The 22,595-nt window shown below is 42.8% G+C and overlaps 1 protein-coding gene across 2 annotated transcripts in view; it reads right to left on the reverse strand.

Moving 5' to 3' along the window:
• Window positions 1-314: 314 nt before the first annotated feature.
• Window positions 315-22,595, reverse strand: part of CCDC197 (coiled-coil domain containing 197) — a 32,612-nt gene continuing 10,331 nt past the window's right edge. The window contains exons 3-10 of one of the 2 annotated variants that reach the window (XM_054971860.1): window positions 21,938-22,114; window positions 20,563-20,720; window positions 17,149-17,231; window positions 14,600-14,772; window positions 13,202-13,312; window positions 6,715-6,831; window positions 4,821-4,964; window positions 315-1,699 (exon numbers count right to left, since the gene is read on the reverse strand). In XM_054971860.1, the coding sequence (XP_054827835.1) occupies window positions 4,854-4,964; window positions 6,715-6,831; window positions 13,202-13,312; window positions 14,600-14,772; window positions 17,149-17,231; window positions 20,563-20,720; window positions 21,938-22,114 (930 nt within the window). In that variant the 3' untranslated portion in view covers window positions 315-1,699; window positions 4,821-4,853. Of the gene's footprint in view, window positions 1,700-4,109; window positions 4,965-6,714; window positions 6,832-13,201; window positions 13,313-14,599; window positions 14,773-17,148; window positions 17,232-20,562; window positions 20,721-21,937; window positions 22,115-22,595 lie in introns of those variants that run through there. The other variant, XM_054971859.1, reaches the window with a different exon arrangement.

Here is a 22,595-nt window from a genome sequence, read left to right on the forward strand (position 1 = left end):
AGAATGGCAACTGATCTCCAGACTAGACATCAGTTCCCCTAGAGAAAATGACTGCTTTGGAGGGTGGATTCTATGAGCATTATACCCCTCTGAATTCGTTTTCCTTCCCAAACCCACTGTTCCCAGGCTCCACCCTCAAATTTCCAGGAATTTCCCAACCCTATCTCTGTGTAAAGAAATGACCTTCAGTAACCCGCTCATTAAGTATAAAAGATCAATCTAACCAGGCTGCTGCAAGCCTAAACATAAGAAATATTACAGAGGGTTTTTTTTCAATCGCTCACCCTAAAACAGATTACTTTGCATTCCTATTACTATTAATTAAGCATACCATTTATTCACTTCCTGCAATATAAATTAGCGAATTTATGAATCATGCCACCTTTGATATAAGCTCAGAGTAATCAGCTGTCTTGCTGGGATAGTTTTCAGTGATGTTTAGGCCACTGACCTTGAACATCTGGGAGACTTTCATTTCAGCACTGAGAGGCAGTAATGATTTTTTCCATTAGCAGAGCACTTCTGTTCATTTTTAATTAGCATTGAATAAAAACAGACATTTTTCATAATCTAATACATGGGGGAAAGGGTGAGAGTTATGTACATTCTAAATGAGAATGGATCAGACTTCCACACTATGTACAGACTGGTCTAATTCTTACATTACCTTTCCAGGGTGGTTGCATATCCTATACCATAATAGTTCACATGTCCCCTACAATCTTCCTATTTCACGTATTTGTAGTCCAGTATGGAAGTCAACCACACAGAAGCAGTAATGGATGAATGTTCCTCTACTTGAACAGTAATTTGATTCCAAATTACAAGCATTTTTTTAAATCAAGCATGCAATATTGCTCTCAATTGCATTGCAAACATTTTGTGCACATGTAGTCTCACGGTGCTTTTCTGCAGTCATCCCAGTCCCCCTCTCTGATCTGCATACATGACAAAAAAAAATTGGCTTGGATCCTATGAATGTGCCATTATTGCTAGATAGTCTCTGCCATGGAGTTTACTTCCTCTTCCAATAAAATTTGCTTGTGCATGATCAATGGTTTTCAATAGACCCTTACGCATTTGGAAGCTTTAGTGAAAGAAGAAGTGCACTCCACGGTAGAACCTATCTAGGGCCGTTTCCACACGGCTTAACTTTTGCGGGGATGCAGCATGTTCTCATGCGAAATCGCACCAGGAAGATGCTTTTATTGCACGATTTCGTACCTTTGCAAAAGGTAAGTCGCGTGGAAATGGCCCAAAACACAGAACTCATTGACAGGATCCAAGCCATAAACTTTTTAAAAATGGTGCTTTCTTCGGTTGTGGGGAGAGGGGAGCTGTGTGGCTTGTCTCTCTAGCATTCCAGCACAGCACATTTTGCTCGCCTGATTTCCAAACTGAGTATGTTCAGTGAGGGTTCTAAATTGGATCACAAATTCTTTGCACATTCTCATACAACAACCTGGGAATTAATATGGCTGTGTTGCAGCTGACGGCCATCTTATAACACTGGCGTTCCAGTATTTTGCCTGCCTCTATGGTTTCACAACTCTGCTCAGCCATGAAATTCACTGTTCGTATATTTAAAAACAACTTTTATATCCCACCATTCCCACCATCAAGCAGCAGTTCAAGGCAGCTTACAAGCACAGGGTTGCCAGTTCTGGGCTGGGAAATTCCTGGAGATTTGGGTTGAAGCCTGCAGGTGGGGTTTGGAGAAGGGAAGGATCTCAATGAAGTATAATGCTGTAGAGTCAACCCTCCAAAACAGCTGTTTTCTCCAGGGGGGAATTGTCTGGAGGACAGTTGCAATCCTGCAAGATCTCCAGTCCCCACCTGGAGGTTGGCAAGCCTACCATACAAATACTGGGTTGAATCCATCAGAGAATTTCTGGCGACAGAAGCAATTTCCTTCCACTGAGTGCGACTTTCTCCCCTCCCCTCCCATTAGAGTCCCAAATCCCCCCTAAACTGCTATTCCTGGAGGACAGGGAATCCCCAAGAAGAGCGGAGGCGGGGGGGAAATTGGAAGTTTGCAACAACAGAAGGCAATCAGTGAAAACTATTCAGCCTTCCACCCACAGAAATCTTCCATAAGATCCACAGCAATGTAAACACATAAACATAATAAATATAAAAAAATATATCAGAAAAAGCAGCCCTAACTTCTCCACTATACATGGAGTGACATAAACATCATTTCACCTGCCTTTTACAATGTCTCCAGAAAAGTGTTCAGGTGAACACATACAAACACATGAAGCAGCTTCATACTGAGATCAGGACATTTGGTCTGTCAAAGTCTGTATTGTCTACGCTGATAGGCAGCAGGTTTCCGGGGTCTCAGGTAGAGGGCTTTCACATCACCTATTACATAATCATTTTAACTGGAGATGCTGGAGAACTTGGAGCCTTCAGCATGTAAAACGGATGCTCCACCACAAAACTACCTTAGTATCTTTCTGAACTAGAGGAGACTGTTCCAAAGAACAGGTGCCACAGCTGAGAAAGGATGTGTTCGAACTGTGGTAGATTTAATAAGACTTCAGGGGTCAGAGGCTCAAGAGGAAGCTCTGGGAAGACTGAATTTAGTGCTCGGGCTCTTTCTAAGGGCCAAGCTACACATGACAAATGACACTTGAACAGCAAGTGTATTTCTCCCTGTTCACTTGCCCTCCACTCAATCCACTTGCCGTTCAAGTGTAATTCGTCATGTGTAGCTTGGCCCTAAGAGAGATGGTTCTTCAAGAATGTGACTATTTACAAATCACTCTCTCCCAGTCTTGACTACCTCAAAAGAAATCATACATATTGTATCATTGTATTTTAATACTTTAATATGTTGCCCTGAACATTTTAAAGGAATATAGTAATAAGAATAAATACTATTGTAAATGTCACAACTGTAGATATCTGGTAGCTCTGTTCTCTTTCAGAAAACCGTCTTACTTTTATTATAGAGATGTAGATAAACACAAAATTTTCCTCTTAGTTATAACCTGCCCTGACCTGGATAGCCCAGGTAAGCCTGATCTCATCAGATCTCAGAGCAGAACTACAAGTGACAAAAGGCACAGATTGGACACTTGTCAGCTTCCCTCAAGTTTTGATGGGAAATGTAGGCATCCTGGTCTTCCAGCTTGGTTCTTCGACTGCTGTCCAATGGATTTTTCAACTGTCACTTGTCCAACATTCCGCCAAGCGGCCTACATCTCCCATCAAAACTAAGCAGGGTCAGCCTTGGTTAGTAAGTGGATGGGAGACCTCCAATGAAGACCAGGGTTGCAGAGGCAGGCAATGGCAAACCACCTCTGTTAGTCACTTGCCATAAATCAGCCATGACTTGATGGCTCTCTCCACCACAGTTATAACCCACATTTTTAGCAACGATTCCCAAGTCACCTTGCATACAAAAATTAAAGCAATGAAGAATACAATGGAAAACAGAAGGCTAAATCAATAAGAGAAATGTATTAGCAGTAATAACAGGTAAAAATAACCCTGAGTAGTTTCATAATTAGATTTCATTAAAAGCATGAAAGACAAGGGCAGCTATCATCTAGCACCTAAAAGATATGGGTTGCATGGGAGGGAATCTAAGAAGAGCCAGTTTGGTGTAGTGGTTAAAAATGGCAGGACTCTAATCTGGAGAACCAGGTTTGATTCCCCACTCCTCCACTTGAAGCCAGCTGGGTGACCTTCGGTCAGTCGCAGCTCTTCCAGAATTCTCTCAGCCCCACCCACCTCATAGGTGATTTTTGTGGGGATAATATACTTTGTTAACTGCTCTGAGTGGGCATTAAGTTGTCCTGAACAACAGTATATAAATTGAATGTTGTTGTTGTTGTTATTAGTATGTCCTATATAAATTAGTTTAAGTAAGTTTCACAATCAATTCCAAGTTTTTCCACTGTATTTCATACATATTCATGGAAAAGAGCAAGAGTCCAGTAGCACCTATAAGACTAACCAAATTAGTGGTAGGGTATGAGCTTTTGTGAGCCACAGCTTATTTCTTCAGATTCTTCAGGTATCTGAAGAAGTGAGCTGTGGCTCATGAAAGCTCATACCCTACCACTAATTTGGTTAGTCTTATTGGTGCTACTGGACTCTTGCTCTTTTCCACTGTGACAGACAGACTAACACGGCTACCCATCTTGATCTATATACATATTCATAGTATTCTTCCCTCCACATTCAAGGAGCATAAGGTAATTAATATTTTCTTATTCATTTCATTACAAACATTCCACAGGATCAGGCGTTAGAACCACACACAGTGATGGATGAGCTCAAAACACATATCAAAAGATTAATGCAGCTCTTCTACAGGCTGGTAAACTTATTTTACTACTGCTAAAATTCCAGATGTGCGAAGGATGCCAAATTTTGAGAGACGTTCTGACAGTGCAGACCATGTATCCATCTCATCCCCGTTTCTGATATTAATCAACTAGTTGCTGTGGAAAACTGAAGTTTGCTCCCAGTTCCATACATAAATGAGTGTAGAAAGAAGGAAAATACAATAAATGAAAACACATCCTTATGAAACAGCAGTTTGGCTCAGACATCATCACACAAACCATGGTTTAATTAAACCTGTGGTTAGCATGGTCATCTGAATGTGGGCCACCTCTTCATAGTTAGTTAGGATATACCAAACCAGAATATGAATCTTGGTTCGAAGTTTGTTCATTAACCACAGTGTCTTAATCATGGTATCACGTGATAGTCATATCATGACTATGATGCCATAGTTATCCCAGCTGAACTTCAAAATATATAGAATTTTCCGAGTCATAAGCCTTATGCTATCCCACCTTGTAGAACTTCCTTTTATCGCTTGTCAATCATCACAGCTTTTTGCTTTTGTAAGGTCGTTCCTTAAGGCTACAAGATGATGTTTCAAGTTCATCTGATTGCACTGTTTGCTCTCTGATAGTCTGCTTTTCCAAAATGAACTCCTGGTCATAGAAAGAGAAAGATTTCTTAATATTGCCAAGACTGACTATGTTATAATTATTTTCTAAAATGAGTGGCACTGGAGGCTAAGAACCCAGTAATTGCCTTACAAGGTCACAACAGAAATTACATCTGACCTACAGTCTATCTTTACCAGCAGCCAAGCAGCCAATGGAAATCTAACAAAAAAGGTGTGGTTGAGATCTTTTGTTTGTATTCTGCCATCTAACAACAGAAGGAACCGATGGTTGTGGATCTTTTCTCATGTTCAGCAGTCCCATCTGACTCCAGGAAACTTTTCTAGACACCCAGGATCTACATAGACTAGTAGCCACATGGTTCAGGGGGGCGGCACTGTGGAAGAGGAAGGGAATGAAACCATCCTTCCTGCCCGATCTCTTCCATCAGTGGAACTGCACTAACAAAAGGAAGAGAGACTGATTTGTCCCCTTTGGCCTCCTCAGCACAGACCCCCCTAACCTGCATGGCTATCAGTCCAGAATCAACTTCCCCAGAGTGGAAAACTGCTGCTGTGGGGAGGGGAATACTCAAAGCTTGCATCCAGTTCCCTTTGATAGGGGCCAGCACATCAGTATTAGATACAGGGATCTCCTGATCTAAGCTGTATTTTTTTCAGTTGCTTATATTCTGCCTCTGTACATGATTCTGTACATGATTCTTACTTCTTCCATTTTATCTTCACAACAACACTGTGACGTAACGTCTCTCTACACAAGACATCTTACATGGGGATGCTCAAGTGAAAGATCCTACACTTGTCTCCCATTGTGGATACACGTGCACTGCTAGGGACACAGAGTACACTTGAACATAAGACCACACAGAAAATGAGTCATTTGAGCGTCCCCGTGTAAGATGCCTTGTGTAGAGAGACTTGTAGGCTTGGCTGAGATATGGCCCAAGGTCACTAAGTGCACTTCATGGTTGAGTAAGCCCAGATGCTCCAAGGCATTGTCCAACACTCTGAACACAATACACACTGGTTCTCACTTCAGTGGGAGACCTCCTTTCCCCCCCGGCCTCCTGCTGCTGCCTGATGCAGTAGCAGGAGAAAAATGGTAGACTATAATTAAGTATAGTTATAACTCACCATTTTTATAATTAATTAATAATTATAATTATAATTAAGTATAATTATAACTCACCATTTTACTTATAATTAATTATAATTAAAAGGAAAATTGGCAAGTTAAATAGTTAAATTAGTAAGCTAGTATGCTGAACATAAGGTTGAATATAATGTTGAATATAAAATGTTGAATGTAAAGGATTTTAAGTATGTATGAGGATGGAGAGGAGAAATGTAGTTCCACTATTCTGGTTTATTTTGTTTTTAATCTCTTATGTATTGTTTACTGTTTATTGTTTATATATATATATATATATATAAAACCAAAATCAGAATAGTGGAACTATAGTGGAAAGAAAAATGATGCCATGTTACTTCCAGTGTGAACCTGGAAGTAATGTCCGCACACTGGCACGTAGCTGTAAGATAAAACCACAGAGTTCCACAGAGTGGAATGTAAGGGCATCACATCAACACACTGACATCAATTCTGGGTTTGCAGCGGAAGTGAACTTGAATGTCCCTGCCCTCCAAAGCACTCATCAGTTGCTACCACGTGGCTGTCAAGCCTAGATTCTCATAATAGTCAAGGATAAGAAGTTGTAATTCATCTTGGGCAATTCTGATTTCAAGAAAATCCCAGCAACAATATTTTTATTTACTTGGATCATGTCCAGCTTCGAAAGCAATGGCATTTCCTTCAAAGGGCCGTAGTGCCACATGCAGCACTGCTCTGCTAGGTCAGAGATTGCCAGCAACATCTTGCCTAGTTCTTCTCTCTGAAAAGATAAATAGAAGTGAACAGACAGGCAACTCCTACAACCATATATTTTGAGTGTAATCAAAACAGGCTGAGATCTCAGAGGCTGAGATCAGGAAACACATTCAAAGAGTAATACAGCATTTTTACCTTCATTTTCACCTTTCTTCCATCTTTGCAATTAGCATATTTATTATTTTATTTACAAGATTTGTACACCCACTCGCTGTCCAATTAGGGCCACCACCACAGAATTTAACAACACAACTGATTCAGCAACAAGCAGTAATATAGCTGACTAAAATCCTCAACAATATTGCTGCTCAGAAGGTTTATTTCCTCTTATCTTCTTAGAACCGGAGGTGAAACTGACAGAACCTTTGGGAGGCAAAGAGGAAATAAACAAACCCTCTGAGCAGTGATCTCCCTGGCTCTGTAGAGAGGGAAAATTGACAGAGCCTTTTGATCTCTTTTAAAACTCAGCTTCCCAGCTAACATTGCAATTCCATTCACGTGCTCCTCCTCGTGTAATTCATCTCTTGTAGCTTGGCTCTTAGCCCTTAGGAGGAAAAGGTACATTTGGACTGAATGTAATGATGGCAATTCCAAATCAGCCCCATTATCTTCCCCAAAGGTTCTGCCAACCTCTTTTACAAATTAGTGCTGATTATGCTATTTAGTTCAATCTTCTGTACACCTTTACTACTTCTTTTATCTCAACTATGCTTTCCCTCTGCATGCACATTTTCTGCAGCTGTTTACATCTATAACCTTAACTTCTACAGGCTTCAAGGATCTGCACTTGTCAAACGTAACTCTATTCACCATGAATATGTTTTGAGTGACACTAGAACATAAGACGAGCCCTACTGGATCAGACCAGTGGTTCACCTAGTCCTGCAAGAATGTTCCATACAGTGATTACCACCATACCTCAGAGGGCCAACAAATAGCACACAGAGCCCAAGGCTTCTCCTTATATTGCCTCACAGCATGGGAATTTGGAGATCTACTGCCACTGAATGTGGACATTCCCTTGAGTCATCTCAGCTAGCATTGATGGCCCCATATTCCATGAATCTGTTTAATCTCCTTGTAAAAAAAACTCATCTCGTGACCAGAGGGGAGACCCACCATGTGCCTCCTGGACCCGTGTCTGTTGTGGCTGGTAAAGGCCAGTGCTGATGGAGTACGGAGTCACTTGGAGGCCATTGTCAACTTGTCCCTGAGCTTTGGAGTTTTCCCTGGGGTGCTAAAGGAAGCCGTGGTAAGGCCTCTCTTAAAGAAGCCATCTTTGGACCCCAGCAACCCAGTCAGTTACCACCCAGTTTCAAACCTCCTGTTCCTGGGTAAGGTGATTGAGTGGGTGGTGGCGGAACAGCTGCAGGGGTTCCTGAATGTAATCTCAGCTCTAGATTCCTTCCAGTCCAGCTTCCACCCAGGGCATGGGACGGAGACATTGCTGGTCGCCCTCACCGATGATCTCCGCAGACACCTGGATCGAGGTGGATCGGCGCTGCTGATATTATTGGATTTGTCAGCAGCATTCAATACAGTCGATTATGAACTTCTGACCCACCGCCTTGCTGATGTGGGGATACAAGGGGTTGCCTTCCAGTGGCTGGTTTCCTTTCTCCATGGTCGGGGACAAAGGGTGGTGCTTGGGAAGAGATTGTTATCCCACCAACCTAAAGCTTAAGCCTGACCCAGAAACTGCAGCTGGTTCAAAATGCAGCAGCGCATGTTATTGCAGGAGCGCTGACTGGAGTGCATATAACACCTATGTTACGCCAGCTGCATTGGCTGCCAGTGGAGTACCAGATCAGGTTCAAGGTTTTGGTATTAACCTATAAAGCCCTATGTGGACTGGGACCAGTGTATCTGCGAGACCGCCTCTCCCCATACTTGCCCCAGAGGATGCTCCGATCGGGAAAGAAACATCTGTTGGTGGTCCCTGGCCCCAAGGAGGCCTGCCTGACCTCAACCAGAGCCAGGGCATTCTCGGTCCTGGCTCCAGCCTGGTGGAACTTTCTGTCCACTGAAACCAGGGCCCAGCAGGATGTGTGATCGTTTTGCCGGGCCTGGAAGACAGAGATGTTCTGCCAGGCATATGGTTGAGGTCAGGCTTGGCCTCCACAGGCCGAAAAATGAAAATGGAGAAGAATAAAATCTGAATCCCTCCCTACTAGGGTTGTCCACCCCCTTATCTTGTCGAGCTGTGTCTGCTGCTATTGATTGCTGCCATCTGAGTGTATATTTTTACGTGTGAATGTTTTAAAAAAATTATTCATGGTTTTAATTGTATAAATTAATTTTAATGTGTTTTTAAAATGTTGTAATCTGCCCTGAGCCCTTCATGGGGAGGGCAGAATAGAAATCCAAATAAAATAAAATAAATAAAATAAATTATATCTTCTGACAGTGAATTCCACAGGTTAATTATGCTTTGAGTGTACAAGTATTGAATTTCACCTGGTTTTTCTCATGGGTTTTTTGTAAGCTTTTTGAATACTTTATAATATTGTACTGGTGTTATTGCCCCAAATTGGATAGCCCGGGCAAGCCCAATTTCATCAGATCTTGGAAGCTAAGCAGGGTTGGCCTTGTTTAGTAATTGGATGGGAGACCTCTAGCGAAGACCAGGGTTGCAGAGACAGGCAATAGTAAGCCACCTCTGTTAGTCTCTTGCCATAAAAAAAACCCAGCAGGGTACACCATAAATCAGCTATGACTTGACAGCACTTTCCACCACCACCACTGGTTTTATTATTGAGGATTTTAAATTTTGTTAGGCTTTTCTATTACTGCTTGTGCTGGTGCAATTCTGTTGTTAAAGTGTCTGGAGGTGGGCTGCTTATTGTTTTACTGCTCATTTTTATACTGCAAACTGCATTTGAAACCCTGGGTTGAAAGTCATGAGTTTCGTTCTGCTACAGCGGATGGGGAATTTAACCAGCTGGCTCAGGTCCCAAACTACTGGACCCCAATGGGAAGGTCACATTTTTATTCCATCACTCCAACAGAAGTAAGATTCCTTTAACACTCCCACCACAAAATTTCTAAAGATATACTGTTTAGTCTTCCAGAAACAGAAAGTATTCATGAACTTTTCTTCACATTTCTTCAGAAAAACAGGCTTTTTCTGGCCACCTACACCAAATTACCCTGGATGTAGGGAAAGCCTTGGAAATCTTGCTAATTAGAGTAATTCAGATCCAGGCAGGTGCCTTCCAACCTTTTCTTTGTGCCTTAGTAAGCATGGGCCTAAATAGGCTTTGGGGTGGGAGCAGAAAGCCACAACAGCACCAGTTTCATAAAAGGAGAAATTTAAATATACATATTTGCAGTTATTTATTACAAAAAGGAAAGGCATATATTTGAGCTAAAATTGTCAAATAATTAAGGGGGAAAGGAAAATAAGAAATAAACAAAATCCCTTCTCCTTATGTCTAAAACTTTCCTCTCTTTGATATTAAAATGTAGGAAGAATAATCTGAAAATTACAAAATTTCTGATTCATGCCTACTGTAGGCATTCTCACAAATCTACTTATTTTCCAGGCAACCACATCCCAACTTCTCTCCCAGCCATTCCTGGCAATGAGAAGCCTCTTCTTCTTCTTCAAACTTTCCCACTACAAAATCAAGTTTTCATCCTTTACCTTCCAGTTATCCAGCCAATCACAGAGTTCCCTCTTTAAGCTGCTTCAGACCCTCTCATTTTGCTAGATGGAAAATTGCTAAGCTTTTTCTAGGAGACTTCTATGCTTCTCTTGCTTGCGAGTCCTGAGACCACAGGAAAAAAATCCCCCAGAGCTACAGCCTTCTTGTGAATGGTGTGGTTGATAGTGAGCATTGTGCTGCATGGTATTCATTAACCACATACCACTGGACTCAAAACAATCGTGTGACTGCTTCAGCACAAATATCTTGGCTACCGAAGTGGCAGCAGCTGAATGAGATGGTAATGTGGTAATAAATACTGAGGTGGTAGAAAAGACTTTACCATTGCAAATGGCAGAGGAGGGATTACATCTTTAAAGTACATCTAGATTAATAATTCCCTCTAAAAGGAAAACTAGCGCAGCATGAGGACAGAATTTTTCTCCTTGATGTGCTAATTTTCATTTGCAGAGAATTTTGGCTAGGAATATGACCCACCCCTCCACGAGTCGCAGTATAGCCCCAATCTACCACCTTGTTCTACTGCCTGAGTAGATCAGGCCTGAGGTATTTAACTATCATTAGAGGAAAACTTCACATATTGATCCATAAAATAGTAATTCTTAATCATTCTTGTACTAGGTAGTAAGGGTTGTCAGCCAAGTGCTAGCAACCAGCAGGAACTGGAGGGGATGGGGACATCCAAGATTAGCATCACCACAATGCTGCAATGTCATTTCTGGCACAAATCCGGAAGTGATGTCATCACATTGGTGTAATGCTCTAGAATTCTACCTAAATTGTGCTGACATCACACTGGATGGGAGTTCTGCTTTACAGGAGACCTGACCACCTTATATGTGGTACCAACTGGGAGTTCATTGACAGTGTACCTTTCAAAGTGCTGGGTTTAAAAGACAGGATGGGAGAAAGATATAAAATTTTTAGATGCAAAATGCATATCCATCTGTTGTGTCCAGGTTTGAGCACCCCAAGCACCCCAGACTTGCCACAGACCCCTTACCTGAAGGCCAATGGAACCCCGACTGCAGGCACAGGAAGCCCCAGGGAGGGGGTTCAGCTCCAGACAGCAGCAAGGGAAGGGCAAAAGGACCCAGGGGGAGAAACCAGCCAAGTGCATTCTGCCCAACCCCGCCCCAAAGGGCAAGAGGCACACAAGCCTGCCAGAGATACCAACACTGGGGTGGAGGTACTGGAAGCCCCTGCACAAGCCCTGGGAGGAACCAGCAGCAACAGCCACCTGGGAGAGCCGGCTGGACCCCAGGTGACCGGCACAGCACCTCATGAGCAGAGACAGAGGAGGCCACGCTGCATTGCCTGGACGGGCCCTGCCAGCCCTGTCTTGCAGGAAAGAATAAGAGAGAAGGGAAGAGAAAAAGGAGGCACACCTGAGGAAAGCCCCAGCTGGGATACATGCAGGCCTGCCCTGCAAGAGAAGGGAGGAATGCAAGGAGAAACTGGGATGAGGGAAGAAACACCTGAGGGCATACACAGCTGGACAGTGTCAGGAGTGGGAAGGAGCCTGGGAGGAAGGGTGGGGGAAGTTAGAGGAAACCCTATAAAGGCTGGCTTAGGAGAGAGATCGGGGTGGGTTGTGTAGGAGTGGTGTTGTTGGAGGTTGGATGGCAAGGAGGAGTATGAGCAAGCAAGGAGTGGAAGGAGTGGGAACAGGGTCGGGGTCGGGGTCGGGGTCGGGGTCGGGGTCGGGGTCGGGGTCGGGGTCGGGGTCGGGGTCGGGGTCGGGGTCGGGGTTGGTGTGAGCGGGCCTGCGAATGGACTGAGAAGGAGTAAGGGTGAGGTATACCTCCCCTCCTTCCACAAAGCGGGACCCCGCAGTATCCCTGACAACACCCCAGAGCCAGAGTCAGGCACCCCAGTGTCTGGCACAGCAGTGCCCAGGACGAATTCTGACATGTTGCAGGATGAAAGAGCTGTTGGTTCATCTGCTACTTTCTAGGCTCCTCACAAGCCAGAATGTTTCCAAGTTAGCTGGAGGAGCCAGTCAGTGAATGGGGAGTCATACAGACAGCAAATCTCATGGTAAAACTCTTCCTGGACTCTCCTCCTCATAGGTGAGATACTGTTACATGTCTACATTATTGCATTACAAAAATCCCCCTTCTTTGTCATGGATCTACACTAGAATTTGTGCGCTTGCTGCTGCTGAGACAGTATAGCAAAGATTTTAGAGCTCTCTCCACTATGCCACTATCTCTGCATAGCTTCTGTCTTTCTATCCCTGCTTTTTCCTTGACAAGAAAATGGTGGCAGGACCGCTGAGGTGACGTGTCTTAGATTAGCGGGCATTCATGACTGATAGTTGGAAGTTGGAACACAAATGTTTTAGGCCACACTGCTTCTCTTCTCTCCACATTAAGTGCCCTCTAGAGAGCCTCTATAACTGTCTTCCCCCAGTAAGGATGGCAGTAGCGCCTTTCTGAAGGGCAATCCCACATTCCCAGCCGTATGCCACTGCATTTACTTGAGAGTGCAGGAAATGGCTGTCTGCATTTGCCTTTAACTTTTGGCAAGGAAAAGAGGAAGATTGATTTCTAGAATAGTCGCCCATAAACCAGTGACACTGTTGAAATGCTAAAGTCACGTCTCTTAAGTGGAAAGCATTCTTTGCTCCCCACTCTATTTTGATTGAAACTCTGCTGGAAGGAACCGGGGTGGGGGGAGGCGGAAATGCAAGTAGACACCTACCTGATTTCTGAAGTGGCCTTTTTTATGGCTAATGTACATCTCCAGCTGTGTATTTTTGCCTTGTAATGTACTGCATTTTGTCTGAAGCTCTGAAAGTTTGCTAATCAGCATCTAAGTAAAAATATAAAAAGGAAAAGAGGAAATCTAGGTTTTGTATGGGATCTCCATACACACATACACACTCACTCTCACACACACACACACACATATGGTGGATGGTAGAAAGTGCCATCAAGCCATAACTGGCTTATGGCAACCCTTGCTGAGATTTTCAAGGCAAGAGACTGAGGTGATTTGCCATTGCCTGCCTCTGCATAGCAATCCTGGAGATCTCCCATCAAATAACTAAACAAGGACGACCCTTGTTTAGCTTCCAACTCCAGACAGATCTGGAGTACTCAAATATTCCAGGTTAGATTTTTGTACATAAATAGTCCCCTTGAAGTACAGAGATCTCTCCCACTATCTCTGTTCCCACCATACTACTACTGTCCCAAGTTACTATTTGGTAAAGTCCTCATTCTGCCACCCGCCCACCATAATAGTGGGACAAGGGAGAGGAATTGTGAGGATTTATCTGACAGCTGCTCAGCAATCAGACTGGGCTTATGTTTACTGCCTGTAGCAGGTATTAAAGGCCAGTTATGGCCAGAGGTGTGAGCTTTTGGCATGAGCCAAAAGGCTCTTGACCCGTGGCTTGCTGCCTATGGGCCTTGCCCAGGTGAAAACAAAGGCTGCCCCTGTAATAATCCAGCAGGACAAAAGAGGAACAAATTCACGGGAAGCACAATACAGATAATCGTGCCAATTTAACAATCATTCACAAAAATGTATTGAAAGTGCAAGTGCTATAGATAATTCATAAATATTTCATACAATCTCATTTCATACATATATATCAATGGATCAACCAGGGAACTTATGGGCCTTGCCCAAGCAGAATACAGGACCAGATCAGGATGTGGTTTTTCCTGTTTGTTTGTTCGTTTAAATTCTGGTATTTTTATATGATGCTTTGGGTTATCTATGGGGAGAAAAGCAGGATAAAATGCCTAAATAAATAAAAATACTTTATAATTACTTCATAAACATAGGTCATAAATTACCTCTTTATACAGTAAAGGACCAGGCTGAAAAATGTCCCCTGCCCCCTGCAAGCCATAAGCTCTTTGAAGCCTTTTGGTATCATTGGTAATCTTCTGGTAATCAGTGGGCCCAGACCAGCAGGACTCATATTTGTCACAGTGTACTTTTTGCTACATGCTGTTCATGCTAAAGCTTTGTCTTTTTCAGCAATTATAATTGACCCTCTCTAAGGTTTCAACAGAAGAGAGCTCAGTGTAATGTACTATCAGGCCCGTGAGGTTGGATGCAAGTTTCATAAAGCTATTCGCTTACAACTTTCGCAGTGTCATGTTCCTCTTGCAAGGTCCCAAATTCCTGTCGGCTTCTCTCAAGATTATGTAGCAGGCTGGACAAATTCTCTGTCAAGTTCTGATTTGCGGTCATCAGAGTCTCATGTCTTTTTATGAGGGCTCTAATCAAAGACTCTTCCCCGCATTCTAGGTAGTCTGCAATAGGAAACAGGGAAGACAGTTAAACATAGAGAAGAAATATAAGGGTATGCTGACTCAACACTGGCCAAAATTTAGGAATCAGGTCTACATTAGAGGTTGTTTTCTTATGAAGCCCTAAAAAGCAGTCATGAAGTTGAAGAGCTAGGCAAGGCTACTGAGAGAAAGGGACTAGGGGACAGAATTACAGGGTACTGGATCATTCTGGGGCCCCACAAAATCATACAATTCTTGTGATTGGTTTTCCTATAATATTTGAATTGTGCTTTGGTGATGTGGAGAGTCCCCAAAGGAAATCGGGGGGGGGGGGGTAGTAGCTTGTGGCAGCCCTGATGCTAGGAGCTGGCAGAGCAGAGGTTAACTCATGAATCTAACTCCCCTCACTTGCTTTTAGGCCTAGTAGTGAAGAAAGATAGGCACAATATGGGTTTCACCATCTCCATCAGGACAACATAACCCAGAGAGCCAGTTTGGTGTAGTGGTTAAGAGTAGCAGAACTCTAATCTATTGAACCGGGTTTGATTCCCCACTTCTCCACTTGAAGCCAGCTGGGTGACTCTGGGTCAGTCAGAGCTCTTTCGGAGCTCTCTCAGCCCCACCCACCTCACCGGGTGATTGTCATGAGGATAATAATAACACACCTTGTAAACCGCTCTGAGTGGGCGTTAAGTTGTCCTGAAGGGTGGTATATAAATAGAATGTTGCTATTATTATCCCCAATAAGGGACAAAGCATGGCAGGGGGAGGGAGAAAACCAGTTGACACTCCACCTCTCCCAGTGTTGGTGACCTGACCAATATCATGTCCCTTTTACCCAGTTTTCTGGTGTGCACTCTCAGGTACTGCTCTCTAGATGCTGGACTGTGAAGATTTGGAGAGGAAGTATTTGAAGAACAAAAGAAATGCTGCCATAAAATACAGACCATAATACCAATCGCCCTAGCAGGTTCTCATCCTAAGTTTGTTTTGGAAATGCTACAGGGAATGAGAATGACTGAGCAAACTCAGGGTGGGAGGAGGAAGGTTTATGGAAGGAGAAAAGGTGAGTCTTGGCAGATGGAATCACGTGAGATCCTATCTGTAGGGCCAGGTTTGGTGTGGGATTCCTATTCAAATTGGGGGTCCATGTGGGGAAAAGAGACTTTACTCTTCCACCACCCCAAGGGTGTTGTTTGACTCTGGAGGGAAAAGATGGGTGCTAGTCTTTTTTCCCATCCTAGACTATTAATAGTTTGTATGTGTTTGTAGTTCTGCTTAGAATGAGAAACTGGGCAGGAGTATAATAGTTAAACTCCTCCACTGTGGCCTCTTGCGGCTATAATTTCTATTTTAAAAATGCAATAGCAGATCTATTAGTATCTTGTCTATGTGTATGTTTTATGTGCCATCAAGTCTCTTCTGACTTATGGAGACTTTGAATTATCAACCTGCAAAATATCATATCAATAAAAGCCTTGCTCAGGTCTTGAAAAGTGAAGGCTGTGGCTTCCTTTACTGAGACATTCCATCTCATTTAGGGTCTTCCCCTTCTACTATTGCCTTCAGCTTTTCATAGCATTCTGTGGCCAAAGTATGATAGTCTCAGTTAAGTTTTTTTAGCTTCTAGGGGGAATTATTTATTGACTTCATTTATATACCCCCTTTCTTTCCAGTGGGGACCCCAATTGGCTTGCAGCATTCTCTTCTCTTCCTTTTTATCTTTACAAGAGCAGTATGAGGTAGGTCAGGCTGAGAGTGCGTGACTGACCCAAGGTCACTCAGTGAGCTTCCATGGCTGGGCAGGGATTCGAACCTTGGTCTCTCAGATTCTAGTCTAACCCTCTAACTACTATACAACACTACACTGATTGGATCTAGAACACACTTATTTGTTTGGGGAGGGAATGGTCCATGGTATCTATAAAACTCCTCCAACAGCACATTTCAAATGAATCAGTTTTCTTACCCTTATTTATCTTTGACCTACAACAGATTGACGGAGGAATAAGTTGAGACCCAGTTATTTTAAAAAGGCTTTGGGGAAGGGAAAAATGATAGATCAGATACTTTTTATACGGCAATCCGAAGCAGAGATACAGCCTCCAAATCCTGTTGATTTCAATGGACTTAGATGGGTGCAGCTCTGATTACGGCTGTGCTGTTTGCCATGGAAGTAGAAGACACAAGAATCTCACTTTCTGCCTCTTTGGACATTTGTTTTATGCCTGTCTCATTCTTTGTTTGCTATTTCTTAACTGCATTAAAATGGTTTGAGATGGGAATATAAACTGTTTGCAGATAGGCATAGTAGAAACCTAAGCAATTACATGAACATTTGAGAATGGTTAGGAACCAAAAGGGAAATGTGGGTCATTATTTAGCGACTGTACTCACTGGCCGGCAATGCTTCAATCAGTTTCCGCAAGAAATCTTCATACACTTTGCATTTTGCCACCTTTCTCTGTAATTTCTGTTGCCTGAAGAAATAGATCAGCAAAGTTCAGGATAACTTCGGCAACCAAAGGAGACGTCCAAAACAACAACATTCAGAAACTATAGGGTGACATTCCAAACTCCCAGGATGCTCTGCTGCTGCCTTTAGTCAACAACTATCTTTAGTCTGCTGCTATCTTTAGTCAACAAGGGCCTGATCCTGATCAGCCATGGGGAGCTATTTTAGCACTTTAAAATAGGGGGGGGAGGGGAAGGATACAAGATTGCCTGGTATTGTTACACTGTGGGCTAGATCACATCAATCTTTAAATGGCTAAATTCTCCTCAGTGACAGGACATTTTGCAGGTCATTAATTCATAGGGTCACCATAAGTTGGCAGTGACTTGATGGCACATAATACACACAAATTCTTGTCTAAAATGGTATCACTTGTAGCTGCTGTAACTACAAGTTTGGCTCTCAGACCACTGGTCTACCAAGGTCAGTACTGTCTACTCTGAGAGGCAGCAACTGTCCATGGGCCGAGGCAGAGGTCTTTTACACCACCTAGTACTTCATCCTTCGTACCTGCACGCAAAGGAAATATTCAGTAAATTCAATAAGTAAATTCAATAATTAAATTCTACCGTGGAGCTACAGCCTCACTCCTCTATGGATATCAATTAATAAGATGTATCCTATTCAGTGAACGTATTGCCAAGGGAGTGCACAACAGAACTGTAACCTTGTGCCAAAAGTAGCTTCTATTTTTACCTGTTGTTATCATAGCAAAATAACTTTTTCCATGTGAAAATGCTGAATAACCCTGTATAGTATATGAATAATTGCTGTAGCTCTTTTAGAAAAACAGATATATGTTATGGGAAAAGACAACAAACATTTCCCACAGGCTAACTGCAGAGAATTAAATGCACAGAGCTCTTCCCACAGCAGGGAGATCAGTACAGGCTGAAGAATCCTATAGTTCTGGGCAGGGCTTTTTTTCTGGGAAAATAGGTGGTGGAACTCAGTGGGTTGCCCTTGGAGAAAATGGTCACATGGCTGGTGGCCCCGCCCCCTGATCTCCAGACAGAGGGGAATTTAGATTGCCCGTGGGGAAGGCAATCTAAACTCCTCTCTGTCTGGAGATCAGGGGGCGGGGCCACCAGCCATGTGACCATTTTCAAGAGGTTCTGGAACTCCGTTCCACCGCATTCCAGCTGAAAAAAAAGCCCTGGTTCTGGGTTTGAAATGGGGAATTTCGACCCTGAACCATGTGGACTATAAAGGTTAAATAGGGAGTTTTTTCTTTTAAGGGGAAGAGGAATCAGAAATACATTTTTATATGCTCCCCATGTTTCTGTAGCTAGAAGTACTAGGGGAAGCATTTACCTGTATTGTTTCCCTTTCAATGAGAGATGAAAGCTTGATTTATAAATACATTATCAGAGCACATTTGGAGGCAAAAAACACATCTACAAGGGAAGCTAATGTACTACCCCATACCAGATCCCCAGAGACAGGAAGATTCTGTAGCCCCTGAAGTGTTTCAGCCAATGTAGAGCAAGCTGCCCACTTCTCTCTCTCTCTGCTGTTCCACTTCTTTCTCTCTGCTGTTCCCATCTCAAAATGGCATTTCTTCACACGTTTCCCCAAGTTCTGATGGGCGCTAATTTGGGTAGAGCGTGGGGGGAGCCATCCCATATCAGTTCCCATATCCACTGCTGTTAAGGAACACTGTCCTTCTGTCATAGGTCTTTGGTCCAGCCCTTTTAGACCAAATCCACTCACATTTATCAGAGACCTATCTTGCAACAAAATGACACTGAGTTCCACCTTTACATTAATTGGCACTACAATTATGATTTTTTTCTATATATGACCCTTTTTTTTTCCAGAAAAAGGTCACTTAGAAAAGTATATCCAGTGCTTTAAGAATGTTGGTGGAGCACATTTATTTATTGTTTCAACATTGTTTAGCTTTGTATCAGATTTCTGCTTTGTTTCCAAATTTCTGCCATCTATACCCTATTCTATTGTTTACTGAATGTCCCAGCTGTTGATCATATTGATTTACACTGTGTAATCTGCCTTGAGTCTCAGTGAGAAAGGCGGACTATAAATAAAGCAAATCAACGAATAAATTAAAAAATGAGTACAATTTCTTTATCCAATTCTTTCTTCAAGGAGCTTGGGGCAGCCTATATCCTTCTCCCCTCCTCCATTTTTCCTTCACAACAACCCTGTGAAGTATATTGGGCTGACAGAGAGAGTGACTGGCCCAAGGTAGCCCAGCAAGCATCATGGCACAAGGAGGATTTGAACCTGTATTTCCCAGATCCTAATCTAACTAACAACTATACCCAACAAACTTTTGTTCTGCAAGCTACACCACCATGCAGAGGCAGAATTTTTCTCCTCTTTTTTATCAGCTTTGCCAAGGAAAAGTAGTCCAGTAAAAGTTAAATTAGATTTCAGAGTGCCGGTGAAAAAACAGAAGAAAAATCCTGGGCCCAGCTAGTCCTCTAACAAAAAAGTAGTAATCTGGCTGTACAGGGCAGGGAGTTCACCATAGGGACCAGAAACTGGGGTATGGTTGCCAGTCCCTGCAGGGGACACGTGACAAACATCACATCTGGTTTGGCCCCAAAAGAGTGTGCACCAGTATGGCATCAAATATAGAGCATTGGACTAGGAAGAACAGGATTCAAATCCCATCTTAGCCATGAAGTTCCCTCTGCAAACATTGGGTAGTCTCTGGTTCTGCCTCACAGGGTTGTTCTGAGATTGAAATGGGGCAACCTCCATTGTACATCACTCTGACTTCCTCAGAGGAATAGTAGAATACAAATGTAATGAATAATTGTTTCAACCCATGGGATTGAAACAATACACCAGCCAGGATGTCCATGTGCCTCATCACCTGTCTTAGGTTTGTAGGAAGGGCAGTGCTGTTGGATGTTATTTTGTATACTGTTGCCTAAATTTGCATTGTTGAGTTGTTTTACTTTGTATGCCACTCTGCGTACCCGGTATAGGAGATAAGTGAGATAAAAATATTTAAATATATAAATACACACAGCCTATGACTCTTGATTTGATTCTAGCCAAGTCTTCATTCTAAAATACAATTGTGATGACTCCAAGATTATTCTTTCTTGCAAGGAACCTTCAGATGAAGAACATCAACATTACATGCTGTTTGTAGTGAAATGCGTTGGGGCAGTATATTCAAATAAAACTACTGTTTCAACTGCATTGCCCTTTTATTTTGCTGTTGTTCCTTGCACTATACTTGGTGCGGCCTTCTTCTTCAGCATGTAGAACAATATGCCCAAATTCACATGACCCCCTTTTTCAAAAAAATTGCATACCTAACTCTGAGTTCTTTAAGTTCTTCTTTCAGTTTATGGATTTCACTCTTCTTTATTTGGTTGAGCTTTTGCTCATTTTGGTATTTCTTCATTGCACGTTCCTTCTTCTGCTCACAGTCTTTAAGGTATCTGTCAAATTTAAGAGCTCGAGCCCTGCCCTGACCAAAGAAGGAGAGAGAAAGCTAATTGAATGCATGAACTTTATTGAAACTATAGGAAGTTTGAATATGATGAGTGCGAGAATGCACACTGAGAAAAACACTACTGGAAGTATACAAACATCTTAAGTGGACAAATCTCTGTCTTTTGGTGCTACACCTCTGAAGATGCCAGCCACAGCTGCTGGCGAAACGTCAGGAACTACAATGCCAAGACCACGGCAATACAGCCTGGAAAACCCACAACAACCATCGTTCTCCGGCTGTGAAAGCCTTCGACAATACATCCAGCTTGGTAAATTTCTGGAGATTTGGAACCGGATTGGGAGAGTTTGGGAAGGGGGAAGGAGTTCAGTAGGACTGTGGCTTCATAGTCTGCTCTCCAAAGTTGTCATTTTCTCTAGGTAGGGGCCTGGAATTTTCCCAGAATTACAACTGATCTCCAGATGAAACAGATCATTTTCCTGGAGGAAATAGCAACTCTATGGTTTAACATTCCCTCTGAGCTCCCTCCCCAAAGTCTGTCCTTCCCAAGCACTGCCCCTCAATCTCTGAGATTTTCCCAAGCCAAAGTTAGCAGACCCACCTCCCTGGGAACTGATCTCTGTAGTCTGTAGATCATGTGAAACTCTGGGAGAGCTTTAAGCCTCACCTCGAGATTCATAACCTTACAAACATGGGCGTCGTCTAGATTTGATTATTCTACCAAAAAGAAAAGCCAGTTATAGATGTGACTTAGGTGTAGGGGTAGGAGTCAAAACAGAGGATGATTGCACTTCATTTCCTGTCTGCTATAGGTATGCACACTGAACATGGAGCTCAGTTTGCAGAGGATATATGGAAGAAGGCATGGGCTAATGGCAAAAACAGATGTGCTATGAGATATCAATGATCAGATCTGCCAACATTTTAATTTTAGTTGAAAATCGAATTAGAATGGAGCAGTGGTGTTGCAGGAGGGAGTGTTTAACCCCCTTTCCTGATCAAAAATCACATCCCTTTGACACTCCCAACTGGGTCATAGTTCGGCAATTTACATCAGAAAACTGGAGAGGTGGGCAGAAGGACCTGCAACATCACAGTTTTGATCTAACACAGCTTGATGTGGGTGTTCTAAAATGAAAATGAAAATATTAGGAAATCAACCTCCCTGCATCTCACTTGACCTTAAATCCATCCTCTAATCATCCTTGTTGCAAATATGACGTGATACTTACAGCCTCTTCTTTCAGCGAAAATTCTGCACTTCGCTGAGCCAGTTTTTCCATCTGTTTTTGAAATTCTTGCCTCTTGGCAATCAGTTCTGCAGTAACTTGGTCATGTTCAACTTCTTTCTGCAAAAGCAACGTCCTCTGCAGTGTTTTTCCATGATGCTGAAGAATCTTGCGGGGGTCCTACACAACAAATTGTATCGTATTTTAAGTTAACTGAAGGCCCTTGCTAAGCAGGGGGGCACCATTCAGAGAAAGTGGAGCTGTGCATCTGAGCACTTATGTTTCTGGTTAGCGTGAATTATAAAACAGTAACCGCAGTAAATTAACTTCAAATCCACTGTTTTTGTTTTGTTTTGCAAATTCAACTCAATGGCATCCAAGAGTAGATCTGCTTTCCTTCTGCCAATGAAATCTCCTTGCTTACTAAAATCTGAAATCTACCATTCAAATTTCCCACCTCAGGCCCAAAATATCATTATTCCTTGAAACAGATGGTGGTGGTGCCAAAGCGCTAACCCACGCACCCACATTCTGGAATTTTCTTGGCACACTCAACAGGGCTAGCACTCAGCTCTCTGACTCATGTTGTTTTATCATAAAGGTGGAAATACAGCAGATATAAGTCTAGAAGTCTGGATCTCAGCCCCCTACCCCTCGTCTT

The sequence above is a fragment of the Eublepharis macularius genome, chromosome 2, assembly GCF_028583425.1.
Source record: "Eublepharis macularius isolate TG4126 chromosome 2, MPM_Emac_v1.0, whole genome shotgun sequence".
NCBI classification, from domain to species: Eukaryota; Metazoa; Chordata; class Lepidosauria; order Squamata; family Eublepharidae; genus Eublepharis; species Eublepharis macularius.